The following is a 23,217-nucleotide window of genomic DNA, read 5'->3' as shown; positions in this document are numbered from 1 at the left end:
GTTCAAAGAACAGCTGGGCAGATCCTTGTTAATTTCCCTGTATTTCGTATTGACCGGGTACCCAAAGTAGCATAACTTTGTTGAGGCTGGGAAAGCTCCCTGAATCTTGTATTGCACTCCAGTCTGGAGACACATTTGGCATACTTTAATGCCAGTAGTGCAGCCTGACTATCTGAAGAGATTCCAATTTTTGCATGTCTATAGTTGCGCTTTAGACATATCGTAGCGCAGATGTAAAAAGCGTATACCTAGCGCCCTTGGTCGATTTTTCCTATCGGATTCGAGGCAAACACCACCTTCGCAGGGTAGTTGTCCGGCATTCTTGCAACAAGCCCTGCCAAGCGTATCCATCCAGCTTTAGCCACCTTTTGAAAACTGAATTCGCCGTAGTGTTTCGCGACTTCATGGTTCATCCTCCGCCCTCATATTCCGTTCTCCTACATGCCGCCAAAGATCGTCCACGTACACGTCGTTCAAAAACTTCGAGCACTCGCAAACAGGTGACCAGTTTTTCCGGCCCCATCTTTATAGGCCATGTTCCGAGGCCATTCTTCCCAATCGATTTGTTGTTTTTCAGCTGGTTGATGGCACCCTTAGCACGTCTACGTTTGTCGCACCGACGGTATCGCTTTCTCGGCCGCCATGATCCTCTGCCTGGGCGCCATTCAAGTGCCTTTCGGTCACTTTAAGATCGTCCGTCAGTTTACTTCCATCTTTATCCCGGCATGTTTCGGCTCGCGGCACAAAGTTTCTGCGGGATGCGTTTAGTTTCTGGTAGAACTTTCTCGTTTCTTGAGAATTATGCAGCTGTTCCAGCTCTACTTACTTCTCCTCCTCCTGCCGGCGCTTTTTCTCCCGGAAGAGTTGGATTCACTGCATCTTCTGTCTGTGTCTTATAACATTCTATCAAGTGGCACTGCTCGTCTTAGCCGCCCGCGCAGTGGTCTCCTCATCCATCGTTCTCCTATATTCGTCGTCGAACCACTCGTTTCATTGGGTTCGTCCCACATGCCCAAAGACGTTCTTCTGCTACGTTGTTGAAGGCTGTTTTGGTTGATGGTGTTCGAGAGGAGCTTCCTCCAGTTGGTCCTCTTCCGGAAACGCAGCTTTGAGCGAATCCGTGTAGTTTTCGGAGACGTTAGGCTGCGCGAGATCTCACCGGGGCGGGTGTCGGCACCGAATATTGTTAACAACGAAGCGTTTTGGGCGCATCTTAACCAGGTCCGAGTCGACGTTGGAGCTCCAATAGGATCTGACGTCGATGATGTCTGAGAGATGCCGAGTATCAATCAGAAGGTGGTCGTTTTGTGTTTCTGTCTGATTCGGTGACCCCCAAGTGTACTTGTGGAGGAGGTTGTGCTGGAAGCAGATACTACGTACGACAATGTTCTTGTAGGCGGCAAAGTCGATAAATCTTAGGCCCATTTCGTTGGTCAGCTGATGTGCGCTAAATTTTCCAATCACCGGTTTGTATCCGGCCGATCTGAGCGTTAAAATCCTCGATGACGATCTTGACATCATGTTTTGGGCAGTGGTCATACTCACGCTCCAACTGCAGAAGTGGTGTTAAGAACCGTTTGCGTTCAAATTGCATCACATTTGCATTACGCAATAAAAACTACGTCATCAGTATAACCAATTACTTCGTAGCCAAGCTGCGATAGCTGCTTGTTAAGGATAACGTCTACCACCAGTGACGATCAGGGTTGCCACATTTAAATCTGTATTTTCGTTTGAAAAAATCTGAGCATCGGTATCTGAAACAAAAATATCTGTAAAATAATCTGTTTTGTCTAAACATAAAGAACTTCGTATTTCTTAAGTTGTTATGGTACATATATCCATTTTTGAGCTGAACGTGTGAGAAATCGAAAATATATTCAATTTGCTTTATATTCAATGCATTGAAATTTGGAGTGTTCATTAAAATTAATGTCAGTATTGAAAAATCTGTAAATCTGTACTTTTTGACGAAAATCTGTATATCTGTATATACAGATTATGTAACGTTCCTTAAGCCCAAAAACCTGTAAAATACATATTAATCTGTATATGTGGCATCCCTGATGACCATAGCAAGGGAGACAGAACTCTTCTCTGAGGACACTCTTTTAATTGCCTCTACTGTGCTGTGGATGTGTTTCCAATGCAGCTGTGATTTTCCTGCTCGAAAGCATTGCTTGGATCAAGCGCATTGTATTTAGTATTGTCGACTCCTTTATTTTGTAGAGCCGTTTAAATAGATACAAAAAACGTGTTATCGGAAGCTCTCTCAATATCAAGAAACGCGTAGACCACTGTTTCTTTATATTTTAGTGACTTCTCGATCTTCGTCACTAAGCAGCACAGAGCGGTTTCAGTTGATTTACCCTGTTGATAAGCGTATTGACTTTTATGTAAGGTTAAATCTTTCTGGAAGTCGCTGCGGATATAGTTATACGTGATTTTCTCCATAAACTTGACGTCAGATTTAAAAGTCTGAATGCTTTGTCTTTTTTGCTCGGCTTTAGTACAAACACTACCCTAACGTTCCGCCAGCTATCCGCGATATGTCCCAGAGTGAAGCTAGCTGCAAAAAGGCTGATGAGTTCGGACATCAGCACGCCGAATGACTAAATGGGTTCAAGAGATTTTGGTGCCCAGCTGATAAAAGTCTACATGAACAATCGACGAGCAAGCCCTGCGGAGCCACGTGACGTTGTGCGTCTGGATCCGCGGTTCTGTAGCTCTTTAACGTTCGATCTGTAGGTCACTGTCTAGCCAGGAAAGTGGATCCGTAAGAATCTCCAGTGTTTCTTTGCTAGTGACTGTCATACTACCATCTTCTTTCTTCAGTCGACTTAGACCATTCGTATGATATTCGGCGTTTCGGCAGACTGTTTCGTTAACGGATAGTTTTAAGCAAAAACTTCCATGGTTCTGGAAATAGGCGGAGGCAACGACCTACGCTTGTTGGTTTAAATAATCGTTAGAACTTCTACCGCTGTTGGATGAATCCTGTAATAAGAACAAATTCGATATTTCTATTTAAAAGAATTTCCATCCTAGGATTTGACTGTTGGCTGCAATAGATTAACTTACGGTTTTTGTTTGCCAAACCAAGGATCTTGGCATCATGGACCATTGGTTCTTGGATCTTCATCGGTTCTGGTAGAATTCCGATTGGCGCACGGTTGCCATCAGCGGTTGCGTTGGGTTAGGCTGTATGTGCATCTTCAGCGACAGGCTCCCGTTGCAGCAAACGGCAGGCGACAGTCATGCGAGTCTCCGAACGAACCTTTCCTACCTTTGTAACGAAGCCTATTGCGCCTGTTAGGTTGGCAAACTGTTGGTTTGACTCCACTATCACCCATTCGACAGTTTTTCCTGTTACGTTGCTATGGCATACCGCCATGCACGTGTGATGAATACGTTATTCTGGCTTAGAAGTAGACGGAGAATTCTTTCCGAAGAAGAGTGTACTGTCCTGGAAGTACCCTGTGAATCTTAGGGTCTTGAGCAGGTCCTTCGTGTGAAAGACATGAAAGTGTGCTTTTTTCCACGGGAGGAGGCCTTTTTCAATCGCCAGCTCCTAAACTGGGAACTGATGCCAGGTGATTCCTGGTCCGCAATGCAGTCCAGAATGGCATCGCGAACAGTTTTTAACTGTTCAGAGGTAAGTAGGAAAGGTGGATAGTCGATCGAGATGATCGAGAGGCTTGAGGTCTCTAGCATTTTCCTTTAGGTTGCCGTGTAGGTCCGGTTTTTTGCTGATAGAAGCCTGAGTACTTGTGTTTGGCGATGCTGTCTTAGTCAACCGTTGTCGCTTATTTGAGACTTGACCTGAGCGGTCAGTCTGGTCGATTGGTGGACGAACTAAGCTAATGACTTCCTTATGTGAGTGGCCTTGGCTTTAGCAGTTGTGCTTGTAGGACCTTTGACAGCAGCCAAAGGTGACATAGGTTTTTCCTTGTCATTTGGTTGCGACCGGGAAAACACTCCGTCGGGCTCTCCTCTTTTATTTTCGTAACTCGTGGGATCAAAAAAAAAAAAAATAAAGGGTCCGCTTCGTGACACAGTAAGGGTTAAAATATTGTGGGTGGCGTCAGGCATTCCCCAGGCTTGTTCAGTTTTTGTGAGTCGTTATCGTTTTCAAATTTCAAGTTTGTTCGACGCGAAAATTGTGCGAAAAAAATGAGCCTCTACTCGCACTGAAGATAAAGAAAACTTAATATGCTGACTGTTGTTCAAATGGAACGACTACACCGGATTTTGTTTATTTTCGTTAGCTAAGCTAGACACGACAACCGGGAGTCAGTGAATTAAAATTCTGAGTTTCTAGTTTCTATGGTAGCTATTTAAATTCTTGAAGTGATACAAGATATCATTCAGGAAGATATGCAGATAAATGCTGTGAAATTACTCTACATACCTGCTGTTAATGAAATTATTTAACAAAAAATAGTTTACACAACTCTGGTATCCTAAATCAACATTCAAAATTTGTTTTATGTTTTGATATTTCCATGATATCGTACACTGGAGGTGTATCCGTACATTTGCTTTTGAGGTTTGTAGTCATGATTACATAACAGTTTATGAGAATGCCACATTTTCATACGGTCGGTGGTGACGTCTTTTGTGCCTGGCTACCAAGTGTCAGCTCTGCCGACTCTGGCAAATTAAATTGAATTTTATAGCTTAGACATTTTGCCATTCTTCTTCTCTACTCGTGGCTAGCTTCCAGATTTGGCGACTGTCTGGTTAACTGCTACGACCTTGATGACTGATAAACGTGACATTGATTAAGCGAACGACGGTCGATAGCTGCCAACGGAATGGTTTTGTTTTATCTAATTTTATTTTCTACTAATCTGTACAGTGTGAAGCATGTAGTGATTATTTTCCTCAACCGAAATGTTTGCATTTGTAACTAACGGCCAATGTAACTCTTCTTTCTCTTCTTCAAACATGCCTTTCTCGAATTGGACGAATCTGTAACAAAATTTGCAACATATCCATCGCAACCCAAAACTGTTGCTTGATCTCCGACTATACATATACTATATCGAATTACCAACCAACACCATAACATCGCATCGGTTGCCACAAAAATGTCATGCCAATTGCAGTTGATGAAAATTGCACAAACAATCCTAGGCGAAAAGCTGTTCACCCTGGTGATGAAATACACCTTCTACGGTCATTTTGTGGCTGGTGAAGATCAAGTCAAAATTGTCCCGACACTCGAAAGGTATATTGCTAGCAATCGTTCTCATTTGTTTTGATATTCTCTTTTTCTGCCTTTTTGTTTTTTGTTTCTATATTTTCTCTCTTTTTTTGGTTCGCTCCGCCATTCTTCGGGGGTCGCGTGACTATCACATTGCCCTCGAAACCAAAACCTGATCCGGCTTGAGCAGCTCATGAAGCTGACGAAAGCCATTATCGGGGACAGATTGTTCATCCAGTTGATGAAGTCAACCTTCTACGGACATTTTGTCGCCGGAGAGGACAGAATCCTGATCGTGCCAACGCTTGAAAGGTTTCTATCCGATAACGCGGGCTGGGGAGTGGAAGTCCGGAAAGAAATATGCGCGATTCCAGCATAACATGTGTTTTGTTTTGTTTTACTTTGTCCTGTTCTATTCTGTTGAGCGGTTAAATCAATTCGGGTTCAGCAATCCGAACCGCTTTTGTGCTTGTCTTTCTTAAAATATGTCGAAAAAAGGAAACATAATTCTCAAAAAGTGAAAATCTTTTTCCTTACATGAAAGCGAGCGATTTAATTTTTTTATTATTCTAGTTTGCGATTTTTCTTTTTATTTAACCCGTTACTGACTAATCGTTTCTACTGCTTTTTAATTGCATGTCATCACAAAATTTTGTCAACAACTTGTTCTTTTAGTTTTGTTTTGTCAACAAAAAATGTTAGCTTGTTTTTAACTATTTTAAACTTTAAATTTTTAATTTGTTTCAAACATTCATTGGGTTTTCTGTTCCAGAGTGATTTGAAGTGTTAATTCTTTTATCACCAATAAAAAATATTCTTCACCTACCACTAAGAACATACGACTTAGAATGGTAATGAAAATAAATTCACGCAAGTCTACCTAAAAAAAATATCTTTTGAAACATATTACCTTAAGAATGCAGACATTTTTTTCAAACTGTTTCTAAAGAAACATCTGCGACATTTCATCGTTGTACATCATTAGCGAGTGTACAGCATTGAAGTTCTTTCTACGTCAATGCAACTTCAATTTCCAATTTTTACAATAATTTATATCTTTAGATATGTTTTTTGTGTATTTGTGAATCTACTAGATAAAAAGTACTATTGTATCTATTTTTTTTTTCAAACATCTCAAGACAATTCCTATTTTTATTTCCCGCCTGTCTTTTTTTTTTTTCTTCACCTATGCCCGCCTGTCTTTATCCAATGTAGTTTAGTACAGATAACTAAAATTGTTTGTAATAAAAAACGCTTGACAGATTACTAATCCTTTTCTTCTGCCTTTTCTTTTATTTATATATTCTTTGGATATATTTCCAACTTAAACCAGACTGCGCTCGTTTGGTGTTAAACCTATCCTAGACTATTCGGTTGAGGAGGATCTGTCTCAGGAGGAGGCAGAGAAACGAGAAGTGGAGTAAGTTAGAAAATTTGAATAAAAAATCTATGCAGCTAAAACAAGTGGGAAACTTTCGCTATTGTACTTTTTCACAGAGCTTCGGTATCGTCCACCGGAACGAACCTTTCCGGGGAAGCAACCGCCCTGCCCCAATACAGTGTAGACAAAACGTTCGCCGATCGACGCTACAAAGTACAAAGTGCCCGTACTTACTTCTACCTTAATGAGGCTACCTGTGAGCGGAACATGGAGACATTTTTAGAATGTCTGGATGCCGTTAAAGGTTTGTATTATAGAATATGATAAGTCCTACTGCCGACGATGGCTGAGTGACGATTGAATGTCAACGGTGGAAAATAATCTATTTTTGCTACTCATGAGTATGTGAGCTTGCCAAATGATGCTGCAATAGATAGGTATGGGGTATATACAAATGGTAATAACAGCAGAACTAAGTTGCGCAATTATTTTTTGTGTTGATCACACTTGCTAGTTTACGTTAATTTTGTGCAGAATTAAGGTTTGGTGGAAGAATTTGAATCCAAAACTCTACTCGAAAGTGTAGGATTCGACTCTAAAAATTTTCCTCGAAACTGCTTTGAAATACTTTGTATGAAAAATGTTTTTTTTCTTCTAGATTAAAATAACAATTTTTTTTTACAAATTTATTATGAAATTCTTTTGTTCCGTATTTTCTTTAATTTTTATTTTCAATGATTTTGTTCTACATTTTCAAACAGAGGCAAGATTAAATCATTTTTTTTTTTAAAAAGAATTACGTAATGAAAGAATATTTTTTTAATATTCGTAAAGATCGGTGGAACTGTGATTATAATGATCTACTATTGAAATTTTAGTGTGGTTTGATAACGTGATCAATTTTTGTTCTTGTTCAAAATCGACATCTCGAGAATTTCTTGGGTTTCCCGGAACAAATCCAAATGTGACCAACGTGTTCCTAGATCAAAGTGGATCAAATCTTGATATTTTGTTACGAACTTCTTGTGTCAAATTGTGTTCTAAACTTGGTCTCGTTAATAGTTAAAATATAACAAAATAAACATCTCTATCAAAACTACTTACTGATTATTACAAATTATAACAAGCTCTGTAAGGTTTTTTTACAGAAAAAGATCAGAATAAGTTAGAATGTACAATATTTTATTAATTGAATACACACTTTTGAACATTTAAGTGTATGATAACAGAATTTGATATAATTCTGTGCTTTTTATCATTTTGGCATATCAAGAATATAACAGGCTTTGTTATTTCTATCAAGTACTGGTATATTTGTGTTACCCGTTTGTTATAATCGTTTGATCGGGAAAAGAGGAAAATATGTTCAATTTCAAATGCTAATGAGTCTGTTAGTTTTCGATTGATTTCCTTTGTTCTTGCAGAAACCGATTGGAAAATTGTAATTTGATTATTCGAATTACTATTGAACATTGTCGAGCCTCGTTGAAACGCGAAATTCGACCTTGTTCGCTTAATGCTTACTTTTTCAAGCACGATCGACATAATTATACACCTAGTGAATCGAGAATGTACTATGTGGCCTATATAAGAGCCAAATTCAGCTTAAACCAGTCATATTAATTCTGAAAAGCGCGTATGACAACAGCAGCAGCAGTGGCCGCGGGTATCAGCAGCAGTGGCAGTGGATAGCGGCAGCGATAGTGGCAGAGCCAGCTGGTGCAGCGGCACTTCCTCTAGTAAAAAGCTGTCTTTGTGTGGTAGCGGGCAGCATCAGTAGTAGGTACAACAGCCGACACTTCCTCCTGAGGAAAGGTACCATATTTTGATAACACACAAACGTTCTGGGATGCTAGCAGTCAAAATATGTGAGCCGTCAAATACAGCGAAAAACTCTGTCATATGTTGGCATATATGCTGGCAATCAATCTGCTACCGTTAGTTAAATATATTGTGGTATATTTTACGTTACTTTTTACGCACTGTAAGTTCGTTCTGTCACTATGGGTATCAACCCAGACAACCAGAAGTCGCATAAGATTGCACGAATTACCTCGTATAAAGTTCTATGGTGGATCAATATCGTATACCTGTATGAACAACGCATGTGTTTCATCGCATATGGTGTTGTTTTGCGAACTTCTTGCGATGAGTGTAACATACTCGCATAGCAATACAGATAAACTCATATCGTGCCTGTTCAAACCTGTAGTAATTCCACAAAGTGATGATTATACGTATAAAGCAAAAGTCTCCCATAGCACATCGTATTGCATATAAATTTATTCGCAAAAGGTATAATTTTGCAACACCGTTAATGACTAAATTCATGATAGCAAGCCCAGACAACTCCGAGACAACTAAAAATGGCATACGATTGCATGGATTACCTCGTATAAAGTTCTATGGTGCATCACTAAGTACTACGATAGATCTTTACCTTATATGACCAATTTCATCGCTTATAACGTTGTTTTGCGGAGTTCTTGCGGTAAATACGTCATAAATCCGGATTGAAACACCAATTAACTTCTCCAATGCAAACTCGCAGTTAAGTTACACATTGACGACTATGCCTGAAAACCGGAAACCATCCGCAATACTACATCGTATCACATTTAAATGTAGTCGCTACACGGAGTTGCTTCTTCTCAAAAATATGAACCACGGAAAACATCTGTGAACAACTCGGATCAACTATGCACTACTTTGCTTCATATCTTTGTTGAAGACTTACCTTTAATTGTTGTTGAAAACGGCAAAATCACTTAATTTTGTTTAAACAATTGACTCAGCTCATCGAGCGACCATGACAGTTCAACCGAAATATAAACAGCGAACATTCCCGCATAAATTTACAAGCTAACTCGCAATACGAAATCTAATTAGATTCATGCTTTACGATGTCTCATGGTGATTTATGTGATGAAATTAGAAAGTTATTACTAAAATTAAGAGATTTTTGACAGCGAGACCACGGAGGAGTGGAATGAATGCTACTTGACAATCTAAGAGTTGAAGGTTCGAGCCCGGATGGATACCCAAACATTACAGCGTGTTCTCACAGGAAAAGAATGTTAGAAATTGAAGACTTTCATTTGTAATTTACTATTCCTTGTAATATGAATAGCAAGGGATAAATAATATACAATAATTGCTACTGTTCCCTGTTTTTTTTATTAAAAGGAATGATTTTGGTCGCATGTTCTAGTAAACTGAAACGTAGGAATACATGGCGAACATCGCATAGATATCGGAAATAATTCGCTAATGTTGACTTATGAAGTCGCATTGAGTATTAAAAGAACCCATAGCGTGTATTCATATATCGCTTATAGTTTCGTTTCAAATCGCAAATATGAAGTTGTGAAGTCACATTAAACAATGAAACAACTCGGATAAGTAAACAAGCTTTAACAGTTAAAGTCGCATATATAAACTTTTTTCATCGTAAAAGTGTTTTGATATTTTGGAAATGCACGCATATCGTATAACTGCACGTACAATGCGATGACTGTTTGCGTTATACGCGTAAATTGGTTGTCTGGGAATGATAGACTTTGCACTTCACCCTAAGAAGGTATGACTTTTTTGATGAAGTTCCTTACCTTCATTAGTTCAGCAGACTATATTTCGTTATATGTAAGAAAAATTTTTCCAAACATACGAAGTTTTTGCTGAATTAATGCGCCAGCGGGGGGCCTAGCGTAGTTGGTAACATCTCCGCCAACCTGGGTTCGAATCCCAACGCCGACATAAGTTTCGGTGGTTGTTGGGTGGCGTGATCCACTCACAACTAACTCAACTGGTCTAGATAACCCTAGCCGACATTAGAAGATTTTCTGAGGCGATCTCTGGGATCACGCCTTCCATTGCATAAGGAAGTAAAGCCGTTGGTGCCGGTCCGTTAATCAACGGGTCGTAAGTTAGAGTCCTGGGTGGAGTCGCCTTCCCGGGTATCGGTGATTGGCACAACAACAAAGGCGGAACTTGACCGACGGAACATAAGCGCGAATAAAAAGAGGATCAATGCGCTACATTGGCACAGTGCTCTGAAGTTTCTACTTCAAAATAACAGAAACGACATATGTTATCTGTCAGATTACCTATTTTTTAATGTGACGAACAGTGTCCAGTCAGTAGGCCAGTTAACGCACCTTGTAGACGGCATTCAGCGGAGTGATTAGCAGATTATTCATGAACTAATTACTTTGAAAAAAATTCCCTCGTCCAACACTCCAGCTTGACGCCCTATTTGTAGACGGGGCACACAACATCTTTTATCCTCCCCTCCGGTTTTCGTTCTTTTCCCAAATCTTGGCGATGACCCAGTAGACGGCTCCAACCAGTGTTTCTCCACCGTATTTCCGCAGCTCGTTGGGAAGTTTGTCCACTTTAGCAGAATTCAGCCGCCCAAGCTCCTTCTTCACCTCCAGGTGATTAGGGGCTGGAATCCGGTTGTTTTCTCCTCGTAAAACAAGATCTATTACCTTACCGTCCTCGCGCTCTACTGCATTACTGTTCAGATGCTCATCGGAATGCTGCTTTCACCTTACAATGACCTCAATTTCGTTCGGAAGGAGGTTGCCATTCAAGCCCTGCACGCAATTTCAGTCTTCTTGTTGGCGCTTCTTCTTTGGAAGTATTTAAGTAGAGTCCATTAAATATACAGGCTGTTCAATGAGTTCAAATACACTTAAAAATGTGTTAAGAAAAAGTGCAAGATATCCTTTTCTAAATCAGTTTTTATTGATGCAATGTTCATTGAGAATATTCACGACATTTTATCTGGGATCACCCCCCTTTATGCTGTATGACGAGCTCAAAAGTTTGAGACGTTTCTCAAAAAAATCGTACGCGGCACGCACCTGGCTCATCAGCATCTCGTTATAATCTAGAAAATGAGCTTCTTGAATTGGTCTCTAGAGCTCATTTTAAGTGCTCTGTTAGCCAGCATGTTTGACCATACATAAAAGTCTAGGGACTAAGGTCTGAGTAGTTGGGAGGCCGAAAGCCAAAGAATCATCGAGATAATCAGTCAAATTTTTCTGACACCACGCTTGGACAATATTCGCCGTGTAGGGCGATGCCCCGTCCTCTTGAAAGACATAATGCTCCTTTTCGTAGAGGTACCGAAATTCCGGGGCCACAACCTTCTCCAGAACCTCGGTCTCTTTTTTCTTGCTAAACACCACACCTCGATACGCCCCCCCCCCCAAACCATCACCGATGCTGCGCTCTGGTACCGCAGGATGTTGATGTAGGACAGGAGGATGCTGGCCATCGTCGGTTCCCTCAGCCGAGCATTTTGGACATTGTGCGGCTGTTGCAACACAGAGTTCCTCATCCGTCCTTTATCGTGAGCAGTAAATAAACTACAATTGACAGCAAGTCAACTCCGTGCGAGTAGGTTAGCGTATATATGAGGCTAAAGTCGACATTAATACCAATATACAAAATGCACATGGTGCGCACCTACACAACGATGAAAAATTGTATTCGAACTTATTGAACACCCTGTAGAAGATTTTTATAAACTTTAACTAAAATTCGGAATTATCTTTAAAACATAAATTTACAAATAAATTTTTAGACCAGTAATTATCTATGCTGTACCGATCTGGTCCAACTGTTGTTGAAAAAGAAGAAAAGGTGTAAAAAATTTGAGATGTATGACGTTTTTGCAAACAACGCGATTTTTACGACGTTTAATCAGATAACACGTTTTACGACGATTTTTCATATACCGCGGTTGCAACATTTTTTGTATGGTACGCATACCCTGTTTAAATGAATACTTTACTGTACTTGCTAATTACAATTTCGATTCTGACAAAGTATACACATAGTACCTATTTATACTTGGTTTCACCGCATACATCAATGTTGCACTGCAATGTTCTTTTTCACTACATTCAACGGTGCCAATTTCACCTGAGATCTTTTTCTGCAACGTGGCATTTCACGATGTTCGATTCCTCTACGAATTCGAATTCTATTTCCGTCCAAATAGGGTCAATGCGAATTCAGTAGCAGTTGCCTGGTGTGTCACGTGCGTTTGAAGTTTTTTCAGCTTTCGATTGATCCAAAATTAGACCGGACACCGGCTGTGCAGAACGTTTAAGCGGTATCCACAGCTGGTCAGAACATCAGCTAAACAGAACCGAGTAGCGACGTTACTTCTAGTCCTGCTTCCTGCGGGGGCTCGCCCCGGTTGAGTGTCATTGACGTCACACAAGCCGGTCGATCGCGTTTATAGGGAAACGTCTTTTTCTCTAGCAACTATATGGCGTACTTACATGTAACGGTTTCGATAGGTGTGTATGTGTGAGACGAATGCAAATCGATTTTCCGCTCCGTCTGCACACGAGCTCCCGTCAAAAATGCATTATTTTCTGGCGACTCGATTAGGTGCGGGGTAGGATTTCCACATCAGCCGTTTCGAAAACAGCACGAGCTCTAGTGAGTTGTTGCAACGGATTCCTGAACGGAACAAAGAGAGAGAGAGATGAGTGCACGGTAGAGAACAAGTGAACTATTTTTCCGGTGACTGTTTTCGTAACGGTGAGAGTTTTGCTCATGATGATAGTTTACAGTTGAGCAGCGGTTACTAAATAGTGGGTATTTCGCCAAAAAATTAAATTTTCGGCTTATCAACAAGTTTTCTTTCCACAGAATATTCATCAAAATTATATCAGTTGCATTTAGTGATATTTTTCCATGATTCATGTTAGTTTATCAACACGATGGGTCAAAAATATTTTGTTGCTAGAAAAGCACTTAAAAAAGGCGATTCATAATCAACTTCAGTTGAACCAGTGTCCAAAAAAATGTGTTGAGTAGCAGCCTATTCAGCTGTTGTCAAGTAAGAATTCGCTGCACTGTTTGGTCTATTATGGTACGAAAAAAATCGCCTCATAGCTTAATAAGCTGTAATTTAAAAAATGGGTTTTTGGTTGGCTCATTAGTTTAATAAATACGTGGCCAAAATTCTCATACTCAATATTTCTTTATTGCTTTTATTGCAGGTGCAACATTCGGTACCGGTATTACGGCAATCAAGTTAACAGCTCTCGGAAGGCCGCAGCTATTGGTAATTGGAAAATAAATCAAATTTCTTCGACGTACTGTTTTAAAGTTTTGCTCTTTTCCTGTAGCTCCAACTTTCTGAAGTCATCATGCAGGCTCGTAGCTACATGATGGAACTGGCAGGTGCCACCGGTAATGTGCTATCACATCACAAAACTATCAAGGATTTGGAACGGTATTTGAGTAATGTGGCAGACAAGAAGGAAGTGAAAGCTTTTCTGGAAAAAGTCACCTCGGATAAAGATGGGTAAGTGAGTTTATAGGCTTGTATTAATCTGTCTAACCGTACCAACACTTATTTGTAGAATTTTGCATCTATTCCCCTGGACGGGAATCATTAACGAAGACTGTGAGCTGAGTGAAACGTTCCGAGTGCCAGATCCAGTTACCGGACAAATGCGTCGGTTGATCTCACAAATACCCCCTAAAGAGGAAGAAATGTTCCGCAATATGATAAGACGATTGAACACTATTGTTAAGGTTTGTTTCTAGAGTTATTGACGATGCTATGTAGCCTCAACATACATATTATTTTGTTACAGGCCGCTCAAGATCTAGACGTACGCATAATGATTGATGCAGAGCAGACGTATTTCCAGCCTGCGATATCCCGCATTACCCTGGAGATGATGCGAAAGTACAATACCGAGAAAGCAATCGTTTTCAACACCTATCAGTGTTACTTGAAGGAAACCTACAAAGAGGTGCATTGCTTTGCAACGTAGAAAATGTTTGTGTTTGTTGTAACAACCATTTTTCTTGTCCTTAGGTTTGTACTGATCTACAGCAGGCCAAACGACAAAATTTCTACTTTGGTGCTAAACTGGTACGAGGGGCATACATCGAACAGGAACGGGCCCGCGCAGCTGCTCTGGGGTACGAAGACCCCACGAATCCTTCCTTTGAAGCAACTACCGAAATGTATCACAAAACTTTGACTGAGTGTTTGAGGAGAATAAGAGTATGCTCCATTGACGATACCTTTTTTTGCGATTCATTTGTCACAATTACACATTTTGCAGATTCTCAAAGACGCTGGTGAGGATCCGAAAAAGATCGCTATTATGGTTGCATCGCACAATGAAGATACCGTCCGATTTGCGATTGAAAAAATGAAGGAAATCGGTATCCACCCGGAAGACAAGGTGATTTGCTTCGGTCAGTTGCTTGGCATGTGCGATTACATCACTTTTCCACTGGGTTAGTATTTTATGACGGGTTTACCTGTGCAATTGAATTACTTATTGAAACGATTTCTTCAACACACAGGTCAGGCTGGTTACTCTGCATACAAATACATCCCGTACGGGCCGGTCAATGAGGTTCTACCGTACCTTTCGCGACGTGCCCAAGAAAACAAAGGTGTTCTACAGAAGATCAAGAAGGAAAAACGTCTTCTGCTAAGCGAGATTTTGAAGCGACTGGCCAAGGGTCAGCTATTCTACAAACCGAAAGGCAACTACGTGCCGATTTAAGCTGGTGCTAGTGGATACTAGTAGAATGCACCAAGGTATTTTAATAGATGAATAACGAAAGTTGAAATTTACGTCCAATAACACACAGGCACTCTCAAAGACCCAGATCGAACACACTCACAGAACTCCACACGATCCAGCTCCGGACCGACGGATCTAACCTATGAAACTGAACGTGTGTTGTGAATGTACTATTAGTTGTACTAAGACCTTTCGAGCTGGTTTGTATTTCTCCCTGAATAGTCAGCTGCAAACAAAAGCCAGTAAAGATTCGGACATCAACGAACAGGCTGAAAAACCAAAACGAATACGTACTATGCCTAGTTGATAGTAGTTGGTTACATCGCCTGTTACTGGATAATGGCGAATGGTATTAAGAAATAAGGCGAAAGTTATGATATTTTCGAAACCGTATATGCTCACCCTCTCATCAATAGAAGAAATTTGCATAGAACCCATGTCAGAAAGTACGGGCGTCTATTCAACCGGTTATTAAAAGTTGTCTGCTATTAGTGAGATGGATTGATTATTTGTGATTGTAATTTTAGTGGCTTGTACGAATAAGGCGAATAATTATGAAATAAATTTTTATTTTGTCGATCAAAATAAATCTGTTTGCGCTCTCAACGTAAGTTGGAACCGACGAGAGAATGATATAGTTCTTTTTTCAACATCCCTCTTTTTCAGTAAAAAATTAGTTTTTTTTGTTACCAAATTTATCCCTGCGTAACCGCGCATAGTAACGGCAACAAAAAGGTACGCTAACACTAGCTGTATAATAAACAGTAAGAAGTACAGAAACTGCCTCAGGTCAACTAACACATGTAGTAGGGAAATATGTAAAAGAAGTCAATATCAACCAAAAGCAAGTATGTGTAAGTGCTAAAGACATATACAAACCCCAGCGAAAGTATCTATCGAAACATCACGCTCGGAATGCTGAAACATGAATCTCAACAAGAATCTCTTGGTGTAATTTTACTAAACTGCTTTAGCAAAAATGGAGAGCGTTTATGTCAGCCTCACGTCGGTGAGCCATACAGCATTTTTTGCAAACTGTTTCTTGGTCAAAAAACTTGAGGAATAGTTTACTATAAAATGTTAACACACACTTACATTGTTGAATTATTCCTATATACCCAAAAAGGCTGTTTCAATTACATATTGGTAAAGCAACTCTGAATGAAGAAAAAAATAACGCACCCAAAACGACACTGACTACAATTCAAATATTGACAATAACGAAGTGAAAAGGAAACACATAAAACTGCTAAAAACACAAATATATCGTAAATGAAAATTTAATATTCAATGGTTAATATCATATGAGTGTGTAACGTACATTGTAGGATACTGAGCAGGCATTAGCAAATTTGATTGTTGAAAGCTACAAAATGCGTGAAAGATTACACTCCGCATTCATTATTGGTGGAATTCTTACTTTTATTGTAAGTTTATGTGCTGAAATAAAAACTAGAAACGAAACTAAAAACAATTAGAATTTATGACAACCATTAAATGAAGCGTAAAAAGCAAACAGCAAACATAAACGATCGAGAACTAACAGATGCAACCGTTCAATAGTCTAGGAAGAGTGATGCAAATCAAATTATAACCAGTATCCAGGAGGTCATCAATGAATGAAACTGACCTGGCGCGGTCCGAGAGCCGTAGTTGAATTTCAAACTGTTCTAACTGTAAGCTGTGTAAAAATATTTAAATCCAAAATAAAAACACACACTGATCGACAACCTGCGTTCAAATTCTGGATGCGCTTTTAGTGTGGATGACACTCCCGGGTGGAGAGTAATTTTACTCTTACAGCCTCCTCACCCTCTCCGATTGGCCGTTACTGAAGAGAAGCAATTTGTTTATTTATATTTGGTACCGGCTTAGATCACAAGACAGTAAGGATGCTGTTGGGGCCAAGCACAAGTGTATGTGGTTTATTGTATAACAGACAATAGAATGCTATTGCAGGCGAATGTGTCAACAAACCACAGCATAACAGCAGCACAATTCGTACTAGTTGACATAGGCCCCTATTACAGAAGATGAGCTTGTCCGAGCGTCTGTATCCCATGTCAAGGGCGGCTCAAACAGAGACGGAGCAGACGGCTGAAGTATGAAATGCTGTGCGACAGTTACACCTAAGGCGGCAGCCTCTATAATACCAGTAATGAGAATGGTCTTATGTTGGTGAACTTCGCCGCAGCCAGAGGAATGGCAATCTGTAGCACATACTTTGCACGGAAAGATATCCGGAAACACACGTGGCAACACCCCAATGACGAAGCCTGTTCTTAGATCGACCATATTCTGATCGAGGGTCGGCATTTCTCTGATGTCATCGATGTGCGGTCCTTCCGAGGCTCAAACGTCGATTCAGACCACCATCTCGTGGTAGAAACGATTCGCGCCAGGCTGGCCAACGTATACAAGACAAGCATTTCGAGGAGTATATGGTTGTCAGCTGACGAAGTTGCTGCTGAGTATATTCGGAAAGTTGATGAGCGGATTGGTGAATTGGTTGGAGACCTGAGCTAACAGTGGAGGCAATACAGCGCGAGAGGTGTTGGGCACGAACACATGCTAGGCCCTCCTGATTTCCATTTAGTGCAACTTGGCTCAGTCACTTGAAATAGTCCTTCAAAGTTGTACTGCCTCTCCATCCCGTCTTCCTGAGTTACCAGTGCATTGATTTTCAAGTTTTTAAGTATACTGAGGTGTCTCTCTTTTGTTCTTTGTATCCTTAGTGCGTTTTTTTCCCGCTTTTTATTGTACAAATAAATACAATGGAAGTAATCTTAACATTAGCATCTAGTACCTTCGAAGGAGTACTTCGAATTGCTCCCGTGATGGAAATTGTGGCAAGTCTTTGCAACTTTTCCAGCTTCTTCAGAGCATACCTGACATTTGTTTTTGGCCATCATACTAAGGACGCATACATTATTCTGGGTCTAATGATAGCTGTATAGATCCAATAGATCATTTTTGGCTTCAATCCCCATTTGTTACCGAAGGTTTTTTTTACTGATCCATAAGGCACTTGTAGCCTTACCTAAAACTTTTTCCATGTGCGAACTCCAATTTAATTTGCTGTCTAAAGTTACTCCTAAGTAGTTGACTTCTCGAGAAAGTTTTAATTTCGTCTAACATGTAACATAATAACATTGGTTTTCTTTGGATTTATCGATAGTCCCTTCTTTTTGCATCACATTGTAGTTGAATTTAGAGTATGTCGGAGCCTATCTCTGATTACGTGCTCGTATTTTCCACGAACTATAACTACTGTATCGTCCGCAAAACCAATTACTTCAAAGCCCTGTGATTCTAGTTGTGTCAACAGGTCATCAACCAGTAGTGACTGCAGCAGGGGTGAGAGAACCCCTGGGCATCTTTTTGCAGTCCTTATTGTGACTGTTGAGTTTTCGTGATTGCAAGTTATTTGTCTTTGTTGTAACATATCAAACATCCAGTCAACGATAGTTATGTCGAAGTTACGCTTTATCATAACATCTTTCATAGAGTTATAGGATGCATTATCAAAAGCACCATCGATGTCTTAAAATGCTGCTAGCATAATTCCTTTGACTTCGAATGTTTTTTTCCAATTTTTGTTACTAATGTATGAAGTGCTGTTACTGCTGATAAGCAAATTGATATTTATTCAAAGGTTTTGGCTTCAAATATACTGACTTAATGTGGTCATGACGAAAGGCTAATTGGTCTAAACTATTTTGGGCTCGTTTTTTCCTTTTTATTAGCTTTCGGAATAAAGACAACACAAACTTGTCGCCAGCTTTTTGGATATATTTTAGCCTTAAGCTTGCTTTAAACATCTCAGTTAAGCATGAGGTTAAACTACCGTTGCCCTCTTGAATCATAACAGGACTATTTTCGTCAGAACCTGGTGATTTATATGGTTCAAACGAATTTATTGCCCATTTAACTCTTACATGATTAAAAATACAACTTGCTAGATCTTGTGAATTTTGCCCAGCTGCACCTACAATTTCATTGGGTTCATTGAAATTAACTATTCTGGTCGTTTCTGATCCATCGTTTGGTTCCAACGAAGTCGCACTTTCGCTCACGACTGGTGAGGATCCTTGGAAATGTTTATGTGGCGGTGGACGTGAAAACACCGTTGTTATATTTTAAAGTACTTAAACCATTAGAATGATCTTGGGATAGAACTTCTTGTAACATGGAAACAACTGGAGTACATTCGATATATTCGCATGTATGCCTCCAGTTTCTGCATTTAGATTTTCTTATTTGTTTATTGTACGTAGTAAGAGCTTTTCTATATTCATCCTCTGTGAGGTGCGCTTTGCTTGATTGAACTCTTTTCGCGCCTCTTTCCTTAGATTATCTAATCTGGTGTTCCCTGTTTGTTGATCGAGTCCTGATCGGACAACTGTGATTACACGCTTGAATGATTCTATTTGTTACTTAGACAGAAGCATTTTCAAGTTCTCCATTTGTGTTTATAATATCATCCGGGAAGTTGCCTCCCGCTAATAGATTAGCGAACTGGATGGACTTACCTTTTGGGCTATCGACTCGTTTGCAGAATTTATCGAGTAATAACACCCCTCAATTCTGTTTAATAGACTACAACCGTTGCAGAAAGCCTTTGGTGCTTATTACTGGAGTTACTTAACGATGAAATATATTTCACTTTCACGCTCACTTCACTTTTTGAGACCTATTCCCGATTTCACCCCAAGTGAGGTGACAAGAATCACCTCCGTAAAGTGAGATTGGCAGTGAAGTGAAATAGAGAATAGGATAAGTAAAATGAGCGAGTTTCCCAGCTCAAAAATTTCAAGTCCCGGAAAGTCGATTGAGCTGAAGCTTTGTATGAGGACATTTTTCGACAAGAGGAAACTTTTGAGGCCTACCGCTAAACGAAATTCGAAGGTAAATTTTTCCCTTACGTTCCACCGGCCGCAGCTCAAAAATTTGCAAGCCCCAGAAAGTCGATTTTTCTCAAGGAAAAAAAAGATTTGCCTTGTTACTGGAAATTACATATATATTATCACTAGATAACAAATCAATCGATTCTTAAACTTCCCTATCTTCGTGAAATCATTTCACCGTTCAAAATGGTCGTGAAATAATTCCACGCGAAACGTCGCTTTTTCTGTTTCCACTTCACTCACATGACACTCATAATAACCCACATTTCACGGCAGATGTCACCTTGCGACGTATTTCTCACTTACGTGAGTCCCGTAATAGGACTTCATTCACTTCGCTCTGATTTCACCGTGAAGTGACTCCCGTAATAAGCACCTTTTTTTCCGAGAAGGGCGATCTACGGACCAATTGCTCAACTTGCGTCAAATTCTTGACAAGTTTAGAGAAGTAAACTTGTAGACTCATCATCTGTTCATAGACTTCAAGGCGGCATACGATTCAGTTAAGCGCAATGAGATATTGTAGATTATGCTTGAGCACGGTTTGTCAACGTAACTGATTAAACTCAATCGTGCGTCAGGATATAGGGCGTAATTTCGAACCCGTCCATGACATTAGGCGGTCTAAAGCAGGGTGACGGGCTCTCGAACCTGTTGTTCAACATTGCTTTGGAGGGCCCAATACGGAGAGCTGGTATGCAAAGAAGCGGTGCTCCTTGGCTTTGCGGATGATATTGATATCGTCGGTATCAACCGCAGAGCATTGGAAGAGGCATTCGTGCCTTTCAAGAGGGAAGCAGCGAGAATTGGACTTACCATCAACTCTATTGAAACAAAGTACATGGTGGCTGGTGGAGAGCGTAGCATTTCGTCGAGTCTTAGTCCTGAGATTGTGATAGATGGGGATATCTATAAAGTAGTCGACGAATTTGTGTACCTTGGTACTCTCGTAACGTGTAACGGCGACGTAACGTGAAAGTGACGGATTGCAGCTGCAAACACCTTTTGCGGTTTACGTAGCCAGCTGAGGTGTACCAAGCACAGTGCTGATAAAAGTCATTTTCCCCAGCAAAATTCTTCGAAAATTACAGCCAATCATTTTCAATTTTCACTTCCAATGATCGCAGCACTCTTTCAGATACACTAGATTTTCGTCCTAGTAACGTGCTGTTATACTCAGATGAAATAGATCGCGCGCATCGTTCACGGTTACGGAATAAAATCTGACGACAAATCCAACCAAATGATCTTCACTTCAAAGCGAAAAAGAAAAACAAACAGTCCACTCAACCAAAATGAACCTCACCGGAACACTTTTTCACTGACACTGACCGATGCCTTGACAATCTTCGTTAACTGATAAACTGATTTTGTTGTCTTGCTTTCATCGCATGAAATATAATGAGGTGTTTTGACAGTTCACTTCCATGCAAAAAGCGGGAAGGGAGAACTCTGAAAAGATTGTAAAAAAATAACGTTTATGGATGCTTTTTTTCACTTTCACTCAAGAGTGTCAACAAATATCAACCCTGACCAAGCATACCAACATGCGAAATCATCAACGAGATAAAATACGGCAGGCTACAGAGGGCTTGACACGTGGCACGAATGTCGCAGGAGCCAGCGAAGACAATATTCAGAAGACTCCAATATAGGTCGGCGTATTCGTGGTAGATGTGTTTCAAACCCGTACCCGATCCGATTACGATTTTTTTTCGGTTGAAACCTGAACTCGACCCGAACCCGTAATTGTAAAACCCGAACCCGAGATTTTACAGTCGGGTGTCGGCTTTACAAACCCACGACCTGAACCCGACATTTTTAAACCCGACTTTTTCCTCAAACCCTGGGACGTTAACAAACTGTCGCCATAAAAGTAAAATAAGTACCACAGGAAGGCTGCTGGGGCCACGCACAAACGTGTGAGGTTCACTCGAAAGAAATACATAAGTTATTATAGCGAGTGACAACCAAAATTTTGGATTTTTTTCTACTGCTGTCAACAATGGTATATGTACTTAAGGAAAAACCGATTTATTTCTCATACAATCGTAATCAACGAAAATAAATGTCGAATGCACCTCTAGATTCTAGCAATTAACTGTTTGGGGACTTAAAATCCCAAAGAAAACTTCGATTGGACTACACAGATTCGTTGAGTTGCCTATACAGTAACTGTTCGCTAACTGGGCGAAGATCACTTCTCAGTTATCGAAATCGGCTCGCTAACTGGGATGTCATTTCAAACGTAAATGAACACCGAGGGGGACTTTGATGAACAGCAGGCTAGTGCTGCTTCGCGACAATTTCATAAAAGATTTAAATTTTCAAGTCGATCGCCGATCGTCGAAGTTCTATTCGTGTTGTTACTGTTCATGTTGCTATTAGATCGCAAACTAGAAGGCTAAACTAGAAAGTTAACCGCAAAATCAACAAGAAACAGCATGGCCCTTTAGGGTTCCCTATTTACGTACCTCTCGATCGTTTTGATCATTGACGTTTGTTGTCTTTTTAAGTGGGAATCGTCCCAGTGGTCCCAGTTAGCGAACAGTTGCTGTATTGGGTTGGGTACAAATGGGGTCGAATAGTTGTTCAGGAACGTTTATGTTTATTGCCGCAATGTGAAGATGCTTAATATGGCCAAAACACATACCTCATATCGGCATGATGGTTGTGAAGAAATGGGATCAACATTTTCTTCAAACATTCGTTCTGTTACATACCTTGCATGATAGCCAAACCACTGGACTTGAACTATGATTTTGACAAGAAGAACGAAAGCCTTTTTTGATCATTACTTTGGCCGGTCTTCTACTACTCTTCTGGGTAACTGTTGGTGAGATTTGCAGAAAATTATACACAGTCGAAACCCGGAAGACTTTACCGTGAACTTTTTATCAGAATTTTTGTGCAGTTCAATTAGAACTGTTCAATATGCTTGCACAAGGCTTCTTGTTTTGACACCATTTTGATCAGAACCAACCTTACGTTTACATACAGAGAACTTACATTTACTTACATCGATGACGAACCTACAGCGCAACAGAGAGGGGAAAGATTTCACTTCTATACCACACTGCGAAAAACTCTCGGACACATTATACTCTCTGCATATGAGCCGTTGCGAACCAGAGT

At 40.3% G+C, this 23,217-nt stretch overlaps 1 protein-coding gene across 2 annotated transcripts in view; it reads left to right on the top strand.

Annotated features, from left to right (window-relative positions):
• The window catches only part of LOC129732922 (proline dehydrogenase 1, mitochondrial), a 34,083-nt gene extending 17,166 nt beyond the window's left edge, over positions 1 to 16,917 (top strand). The window contains exons 2-11 of one of the 2 annotated variants that reach the window (XM_055694385.1): positions 5,400 to 5,521; positions 6,543 to 6,629; positions 6,707 to 6,894; positions 13,619 to 13,683; positions 13,748 to 13,926; positions 13,985 to 14,159; positions 14,222 to 14,383; positions 14,449 to 14,640; positions 14,702 to 14,879; positions 14,949 to 16,917. In XM_055694385.1, the coding sequence (XP_055550360.1) occupies positions 5,400 to 5,521; positions 6,543 to 6,629; positions 6,707 to 6,894; positions 13,619 to 13,683; positions 13,748 to 13,926; positions 13,985 to 14,159; positions 14,222 to 14,383; positions 14,449 to 14,640; positions 14,702 to 14,879; positions 14,949 to 15,154 (1,554 nt within the window). In that variant the 3' untranslated portion in view covers positions 15,155 to 16,917. Of the gene's footprint in view, positions 1 to 5,111; positions 5,234 to 5,399; positions 5,522 to 6,542; positions 6,630 to 6,706; positions 6,895 to 13,618; positions 13,684 to 13,747; positions 13,927 to 13,984; positions 14,160 to 14,221; positions 14,384 to 14,448; positions 14,641 to 14,701; positions 14,880 to 14,948 lie in introns of both variants that reach the window. The other variant, XM_055694384.1, reaches the window with a different exon arrangement.
• Positions 16,918 to 23,217: the final 6,300 nt, after the last annotated feature.

The sequence above is a fragment of the Wyeomyia smithii genome, chromosome 3 (genome assembly GCF_029784165.1).
Source record: "Wyeomyia smithii strain HCP4-BCI-WySm-NY-G18 chromosome 3, ASM2978416v1, whole genome shotgun sequence".
In the NCBI taxonomy this organism is placed as follows: domain Eukaryota; kingdom Metazoa; phylum Arthropoda; class Insecta; order Diptera; family Culicidae; genus Wyeomyia; species Wyeomyia smithii.
The sequence above is the reverse complement of the archived record's forward strand: the minus strand, read 5'-3'. Positions and strand labels throughout refer to the sequence as shown.